Source organism: Thamnophis elegans, chromosome 2, assembly GCF_009769535.1.
Source record: "Thamnophis elegans isolate rThaEle1 chromosome 2, rThaEle1.pri, whole genome shotgun sequence".
Lineage (NCBI taxonomy): Eukaryota > Metazoa > Chordata > Lepidosauria > Squamata > Colubridae > Thamnophis > Thamnophis elegans.
In genome coordinates, this window is record NC_045542.1 from 54,718,008 (window position 1) to 54,727,150 (window position 9,143).

The window sequence follows — 9,143 nt, forward strand, 5'->3', positions numbered from 1 at the left end:
CTTAGAACACCATTTGTTGGCTGTGACCAGGGGGACCTTTGCCCAGGTCCGCCTGGTGCACCAATTGCGACCCTACCTGGACCGGGAGGACCTCCGAATAGTCACTCATGCCCTCGTGACCTCAAGACTGGACTACTGTAACATGCTCTACATGGAGCTGCCCTTGAAGAGTATTCGGAGACTTCAGCTTGTCCAGAACGCAGCCACACGAGCGATTGTGGGTGCACCTCGGTACACCCACGTTACACCTATCCTCCGCGAGCTGCACTGGCTGCCCATTGGTCTCCGGACACGCTTCAAGGTGCTAGTCGTTACTTTTAAAGCCCTACATGGTATCGGATCTGGGTACTTGAGAGACCGCCTCCTGCCAGTTACCTCCCAAAGACCTATCAGATCCCACAGACTAGGCCTCCTCCGGATTCCATCTGCCGGCCAATGTCGGCTGGCGACCCCTCGGGGGAGGGCCTTCTCTGTGGCTGCTCCGGCCCTCTGGAACGATCTCCCCGTGGAGATCCGGACCCTTACTACCCTTCCGGACTTCTGCAAAGCAGTTAAGACCTGGCTGTTCCGGCAGGCCTGGGGCTGTTGAACTATCCAGCCCCATTCGAGGTTACGGCTGTTGCAGAATTTTAAATTGTTGTTTTTATTTTATTTTTTGTATTCCCTCCCTTTTTTATTGTGAGCCGCCCTGAGTCTCTTGGGAATAGGGCGGCATACAAGCTCAATAAAACTAAGCAAACTAAACTAAACTAAAGTGCTCTGAGACTTTAGAATTAAGATAAAGACACATTTGCCACACAACACCCCAGTCTTAACAATTGTTGATAAGGAACACAAAGGAATTTGGATAGTGGATATTTAAATACCTGGAGACAGCAGAAGAGAAGAGAAAGATAACAAAATATAAAGGCTGCAAATATAATAACTGTGGCAAAAGAAAGCAAAATAATACTAATAGGAATAGACAATTTGGGGTCAATTCTTAAACATTTGGAACACCACTGGAACGCTATCAGCACTGACAAATCACATCAGTCAATTGCAAAAGGCAGCTTTACTTAAAACAGCTTACATCCTGTGATGACGCTTATAACATCATTAAACAACAAATCTTCCTATCCCTGATCATTGAGAAGAACTCAATAAATGGACAAAATTGCTAAATCCAATGTAAACATCCATAATATAGTGTAAAAAGAACACACAAGCTGATTATAAGCAACAGCATAATGCAATCACCAAAATGATTCACTGAAACATCTGTAAAAATTATCACTTGCCAGCAATAAAAAAATGTTAGGAGCACATAGTTGAAAAAAATAGTTGGAAATGAGCAGATTAAAACATTGTGGGACTTCTAAATACAAACTGTGGTTGAAAAGAAGAAATATGTGGATAATTGATGTGGCAATACCAGGGGATAGAAGAATAGAAGGCAAAGAATTGGGGAAGATCACTGAGTTATCATAATCTAAAAATCGAAGTTGAAAGAATATTGCATACCAGCAGGGATGGTCCCAATGGAAAAGGAAGGAAGGAAGGAAGGAAGGAAGGAAGATATCCTAAGAAATGTCCTGAGACCAGAGGGAAAAAAAGGAAATAAATTCACCAATTCATCCTCTAGTAACTACATTCCTATCGTGGCAGCTACTTTTAAGCTATTTGTGCTAGTGCTCATAACATGCTCTCAGCATTCCAAATGCACGTACAGAGTAAAAAACAAACAAAACACCAAACTGGAGGCTTCTGAAGTTTCTGGCTTTTGATACCCTGATCTCAATTGTACATTTTGGCAAGAAATAGTATTAAGCGTTCAATGACAGCAAAGTTCTCCCAATGCACAGAGCTCACATATTTTTTACCCACTTCAAGAAACTTGACATCATCTGCAGAGCTCAGGAGCTCTTCCGCTGTCCTGTTGTATTGTGTGACAGTCTCCAAATGATGCTGTAGGCAGTTCTGGTTCTCCTGCATTTGCTTTAGCCAAGCAGCATGCTCACTTGTAACCATCTCTGACACCTTCTTCTGACATTCTTTTAGGGTTTCCATGAGATGATCAAATTTTTGCAAAATTCCTGATTTGAACTTCGTTGAGAAAACCTGTAGAAAGCCAACATTCAAAGCATCAAGTTATCCTCGTGGCAGCTAACGTCTGTCCACTTTTCTTAAGGCATCATATGGCAGGAAAATAAAATGCAGAGGAAAGACAATGGAAGGGATACTGTCTTTTACCCTGTGGACACAAGCTAGTAATGGGGAGGAAATGAACAACCTCTTTACTTATTCAGCAGCTACCATAAGAGCGATTAAAATGTGCACTGGCGAAGCACAAACTATTTCCACAGGACTCACTGTAACGTGGTTCATCTGCTGCTCCAGTTTCTGGATTTCTGCCGCAATTCTTTCCGCCTCTCTTCGTTTTTCTTCCAAGGTTTCCTTGATTGACCCCTGTCAAAGCAGACTTGAAGTTCAAATGTGCAATTGTTTCATGCTTTTCCTTTCCAGCCCTATAGAGAATACTTCACTTGGCATATTCACGTTGGTCTATTCACATTGGAAGAAAGATCTAAGGAGACATACCAAAGCACTATTACCCATGTAATCTTTTGCAGAGGTCCCACAGCTCTGGTAATATCACCTTGCTGCCATTTGTGCTGTATTGAAACAAGATGACCAAGATCCTGGAATTGCTATCTGCTACAGAAAGGGCTCAGGAAAAACTTAATAGTATACAGGCCAATTGGGTTCACTCACATTCATACTGAACAATGGTAATAGTTTGGATTTAGCAAGACCTTCAGGCAGGAGTGAAATTCAGCAGGTTCTGTCTGACAGGTTCTGGAGAACTAGTAGCAGAGATTTTGAGTAGTTTGGAGAACCGGCAAATACCACCTCTGGCTGGCCCCGAAGTGGGGTGGGAATGGGGATTTTGCAATATCCTTCCTCTGCCATGCCCACCAAGCCATGCCCACAAAACCGGTAGTTTTGAATTTGAAAATTGAATTTTACCACTGCCTTCAGATCTGGACATACATTCAGGATGATATCCCTTGTGAGAGAGCATCAAAGCAAAATCATTACCATTTCAAATTGTGCATGGTTTGTGGAGCAGACAACAGGCCTCTTCTGGATAGCCTTCCTCAGAGGCCCAAGAGCCCTTTTATTCAGTCTCAGAAAATAACTACTATAAATCTGCACAGTACTATTCCAATTTGCCTTTGGCCTGAGTTGATTATAGGCAATGATCACAGATTTGGCTGTTGTATTATATCTTTTTCTTATTCTTATATTTTGATTTTTAATCCTATTTTGGGGTTAGATCACAAGAGTGTCTGGGGGCTAGACTAAATCATCAATACTTTGAAGTAAATACATAAATATAGTAAATATAATTTCATTACATATTGGACCTTTCCTAAGATACTTTAAAGCACATCAGAAAACTATTAACTGTTAAGCTAATTAATTATATTACATTGGGATATAATTGCCTGGTTGCATTTGAGACAAATGTGGCATTAGCAGGGACATAGTTTTCTTTACTATGAGGTCCCAACCTTTACCATAAGTTCCCAATATGGGTGGAAAAGAATGGAAATCAGAAGTGGTATTCAGCGGGTTCTGACCAGTTCTGGCGGAAATTTTGAGTAGTTGGGAGAACTGGTAAATACCACCTCTGACTGGCCCCACCCCCATCTGTTCTCTGCCTCTCGAGTCCCAGCTGATTGGGAGGGAATGGGGATTTTGCAGTATCCTTCCCCTGGAGTGGGGAGGGAGTGGAGATTTTATAGTATCCTTCCCCTGCCACGCCCACCAAGGCACACCATGCTCACAGAACCGGTAGTAAAAATTTTTGAATCCCACCACTGATGGAAACCGATACCTAAGAAAACCAACACATATTCTTACCACAGTGGGATCTATGGACACATCCCAGTCTACAGATCTTAACTGGAGTTGCAATAGATGACTATAGTAGTTGAAAATCAGAGCAATGCCAATATGCTTTGGTTTATACAGCATATACTGTACATACTATATAGATAGTCCTCGATTTATGTCATATGAGTACATTGCTTAGCAACAGCAATGCTGGCAATCTCTGTTGCCAAATTCCATTGGTTGTTAACCAAGGACCCACCCCAATCCAAGCCATTCAGTGTTTGGTCTTTCCCAGCTCTGATACTGGGTTTTTTCAAGATAAGGGACTGCCTCCCCTTAAACTACCCCATCTATCTATCCTCCCACATCTCTGCCCTTGTGGTGGCTCTTGTGGTTGCAAGGCAGCACAACACTAGAACCAATCAGGCTGCAGTGCTGTGGCTTCCTGCAGCTCATGAGCCACAGTGCAGTGGGAACCTGAGTCCCAGTGCAGCACAAATCCTTTTGCAGCATGAAGCCCAGCTCAAGCCCATGTCACACAGTACACTCCGCTGACCCATTGGCCTTCCCATTATCTTGCTCCTGATGCTGACAAGAATCACACTGGCCGTTCACCACTGCCACGTGAGGCCAAATTCCCCAGTTCTTGGGAGAAAACCACTGTGCTCATTCCCCAGCTGAATTGCAAAAGGGCCAGGCTGGGCACACTTGCTCAGCAGCACAACCAAAAAGATGGTGAAAGTCAGCTAAGGCAGCAGGGGCCATGGAGTACAGGAAGCAAAAAAAGCATGTTGGGTGGGGGGGAAGTTGTTCCCCTGTGGTTGTAAATGTGGGCAAGCTGGCAAGCACCCAATTTTTGATCATGTGACCTTTGGGCACTGTACTTTAGCCACCAGTCATTACGTCCCTTCGTTCTGCGTGCCGTAACATGTATGGTTGCTGAACAAATGATTGTAATTTGAGGACTACGTGTACCAGGGGTGGGTTCCGGCAGTCACTACTGCCAGTTCGCTTGTGGGTGCTTTGAGTGCATGCGCAGTACAATAAAGATTGTTTTGCGCATGCACAGAAACAAAAAACAAGATGGTGGCGCCCATGGTGCTGCCTGGAGAACCGTTTCAGGGGCATGGCAGGCCTGGGTCGCTGCTGCTTCCAGCAACCCAGGCCGCCAAACTACTACTGATTCAGCTGGACTGCTCTGAACTGGTAGGAACCCACCACTGACCTGTACAGAGAAAACCACAGCCTAGTCCCATTTAGCATTAGACAAGTCTCAGCCTCTCTTAAGGTGAATCCTGTTAACCCACTAGCTACTAGCCTTGACTCTACCACCTGCTTACTTCTTGAGCTTTCCGTCCCTCTTCAAAGAGAGCCCTCTGGTGCTTTTGGCAGCTTCTCACGGTACACACACAGCAGATGCAGCGTTTCTCTGTTACACAGTAAAGCTCCAAGGGCCGGCCATGATTTGGGCATTGCCTTGCCTGAGAACCAGCTGCCTTCTTCATCTCTCCTTCTGAGACACCTGGGCAGACTTCTTCCTGTTTCAGCAGCTCTACCAGGTTTTCAAGCTGGACAGTTTTGCTAAGTTTGGGTCTCTCTGGAAAGCATTTTCGGCATTCAGGGCAACTGCAGGTCTCCTGGCGATTGGGTGCTTGTTCCTCTTTGTCCCAGTGGCTGTTGATGCACTTCTCACAAAAACTGTGTCCACAAGGCACAGTTACAGGCGTGGTAAACCTCTCCAGACAAATGCAGCATATTAATTTCTCTTCCAGCTTCTGTGATCCAGAGGAAGCCATTTCCCCAGTGGAAGCAAAGTAAAGAGAAAGAGAAAATAGCACATACCAAACCTTCAAGGGGTGGTCCTGAATGTAGGAGTGAGCCTTAAAGGGACAGAAGCTATCTGTAGTTTGCACAGTACAGCACAGCATTTAAGGTCATCTCAGATCCCCTGATATTAAATGCATTGTCCTTTTTGTAAGTGGAAAAAAACCCTCAAAATTTTGGGTTTGAATTTTCTCTCCTTATTTCAAACAATATTTAGACCAGTGCTATCTATTTCAATGTTTAATCAGTTAACTTGAGTTTTATTATTTCCTCTGAAGATGCACCATCTGATGTCACCTACAGCTCCTAAAGGATTGGCTGAGCTCATAAGGCTTCTAAAAGTTGGTAACAAATTGTAATCTTTAATGGTCATAAGAGGAAACACATGGTTGGAGCATAATATTAACTACATTTATTTTAACCAAGCCTAAATGAAACACCAACTCTAGCTATTACCCAGGCCTTCTTATTGCTTTTTATAATATAAGTAACCTTGATCTGAAAATTAAAACAAAGCTATACTTCCTTTAGAACCAAAGATGGCTTAGGATCAGCATCTTTCAAGGTTTTTTCAAAAGCAAATTGGTGCAAGATGTGTACTCATCTGTGGGGGGGGAGGGAGGAAAAAAATCCAGCCTCCTTCTAATTAAACCTCAGTAGGCACTGAGTAGACACTGAGAATGAGGGACATGGTGGCTCAGTGTCTAAGACACTGAGCTTATCAATCAGAAAAGTTGGCAGTTCAGTGTTTGAATCCCTAGTGCCGCTTGTCCCAATTTCTGCCAACCTAGCAGTTCAAAAGCACGTAAAAATGCAAGTAGAAAAATAGGAACCACCTTTGGTGGGCAGGTAACAGTGTTCTATATGCCTTTGGCATTTATTCATGCCAGCCACATGACCACAGACACATATTTGGACAGCGCTGGCTCTTCAGCTTTGAAACGGAGATGAGCACCGCCCCCTAGAGTTGGAAATGACTAGTGCATATGTGCAAGGGGAACCTTTATCTTTAGGCACTGAAGGTTGGCAGACTCAGTGCCTACTGAGCATAAAGGCCACTCTGATGAAGCAGAACATGTAGAGGAGTTGGAAAATGTAGATGCCCATGTTTTGCAGGCATTTGATAGATTATCCTCTTCAGGTTGACACACAAAAACTCTTTTTACATTGCTTGCCTTCCCAGAGAAAAGAGCCAGTGCTTCAAGCTGCAGTCAGGAGGGGCAAAAGGGAACCAAAGCTTAGCCAAGGAAGGTGTTACTAGAGAGAAAACAGAGAACGCTCAGGAGCTTGGCATTACATTTTGAATGTTTCTCTGGCCGGCTAAATCTCCAAAGAGTCAGATATTGTTTGCCAATTTTGTTCTGCTGAAGAGGAGAATAAACTTTAGAAACATTTCTACGTCTCTGGAGCCATGCCAACATGCTTTGGTTTATATAGCATATTTTGTACATACTATATAGATAGTCCTTGATTTATCTCATGTGAGTACATTGCTTAGCAACAGCAATGCTGGCAATCTCTGTTGCCAAATTCCATTGGTTGTTAACCAAGGACCCACCCCAATCCAAGCCATTCAGGATCTGATCTTTCCCAGCTCTTTGAAGATAAGGGACCTTGGTTAAGGTCTATATAGTATGTACAGTATATGCTGTATAAACCAAAGCATGTTGGCATGGCTCTGATTTTCAACTACTATAATCATCTATTGCACTTCCAATTAAGATCTGTAGACTGGGATGTGTCCATAGATCCCACTGGTAAGATCCATAGTGATCATTTGGACTAGTCTCCATGAAGTAAAACAGTAAGTTTGCTGGAGATGTCTGGTTTAAGTCTTTCCTGGAACTGAGCTGACTTCAATGCAGCAATGGCTATAGCTTCTGAATCATCGTGTTCAGATGAGAATGGCCAGATCAGAAACTAAAACCTCCTGGATTCTACAATTCTAGGATACTTAAGTGGACACAAACGCAACTGAGGAATGATGGTAATTCATGATATTTACCTGGCTGCTGCTTTACCCTTTAGTGTGTGTCAAACACAGATTAGCTATAAAAAGAGATGTTTTTCATTTTTCTCATAATTAAACCACAGATCTACCCATATCCTATTCAAGATACCATAATTCTAATCCTCTCTAGAAGCAGAAAAAAATGGCAATGCTTGCTTAGCCATTGAACTTACTAGAACAGATACAGTATTTATGAGGCAGAAATTTTTGCAAGTGTAAAAAAATATATTTTTTAAAAAAAACCAAAATCTTGTAAAAAATCCTCAGTATATTTTTCTCAAAGACCTTGGCTAACTTTTTGAAAATTAATTAAATTTTGGGCTTCATAGTTCAATCAATCCTAAGCTACAAATGGTCACTAGAACATATAAAAAAGAGAAAGGAGTAACATAATCAATCTTATTTTGTAAACTACTAGGAGACTAACAAAACTAGTAAGAACTTTTTAAAAAGTATAAATATTTCAATGTAAAATTTTACAAACTCAGGTTGTGTAAATAATGGAATATATCTTCCTCCAAATATTGCCATATATTTTCTTTAAATTGCTGTGTAAAGCTGTTCTTGCTATATGTCTCATCCTTAATTAAATTGTGATGGTATGATTTAAAATAAGTTTCAAACAGCACAAACATTCAGACAAATGTTTGCAGTTATTGGCAATGGCTTTAAATTAAAACAAAACCAAGAGAAGGCTTTACTGTAAACCCATAATGCTAGGCTGGATACGCTCATTTTTGAAGAATGGTTGAATTCTTCAGTGGCTTAATTCTTAATTGCTCCAAAAGAATGTGCTTACATAATCAGGTGCTTGGCAAAAATATAAATCTGAGCCTTGATCTAAGTATTCTAACAGTAACAATAGTTATGGCTATGAGACCTATTTTAGTATGTAAAAGTGGAACAGATACAAAAATGATAAACAAATGTTTTCAGCATGTTTCAAAAAATTCAACAACTGACATCATTTTTGGATTCCTAGATTTCCCGTATGTGAATACAAATTGATTTCATTGAACATAAAATTGCTTGGTTGGTGATCATGTCTGCTATGGTAAATCTTTCACTTGTCAGTCTTAATAGCTAGTGGGACATATCTATTGTACTTCAATGTTTTGAACTTGAGAATGCTATTTATTTATTTACTTATAATTATATGGCTGCCCAACTCACTCTTGGTGACTCCAGGTGGTTACAAAAATAAAAACCCACTATAAAAACAATCCAAAACAATAACTCCCCACCTCGGAAGATTGCCTAAAGAATTACCAATTGTAATGATAGTTGGGCCCTGAGGGACAGTCTAGTATGGTGGTTAAGGCATTGGGCTAGAAACCTGGAGACTGTGAATTTTAGTCCTGTCTTAGGCGCAGTTAGTTAGGCCACCCTCAGCACCAGGAAAAAGGCAATGTGTCAGGCCTGCAGT

The 9,143-nt window shown here is 41.8% G+C and overlaps 1 protein-coding gene across 2 annotated transcripts in view; it reads right to left on the minus strand.

The window, feature by feature from the left end:
- TRIM65 (tripartite motif containing 65) overlaps positions 1–5,714 on the minus strand; it is a 33,370-nt gene extending 27,656 nt beyond the window's left edge. For both annotated transcript variants that reach the window (XM_032211117.1, XM_032211119.1), the window contains exons 1-3: positions 5,223–5,714; positions 2,353–2,448; positions 1,867–2,100 (exon numbers count right to left, since the gene is read on the minus strand). In XM_032211117.1, coding sequence (XP_032067008.1) covers positions 1,867–2,100; positions 2,353–2,448; positions 5,223–5,678 — 786 coding nt within the window. In that variant the 5' untranslated portion in view covers positions 5,679–5,714. The remainder of the gene's footprint in view (positions 1–1,866; positions 2,101–2,352; positions 2,449–5,222) is intronic.
- Between the last annotated feature and the right edge of the window lie 3,429 nt (positions 5,715–9,143).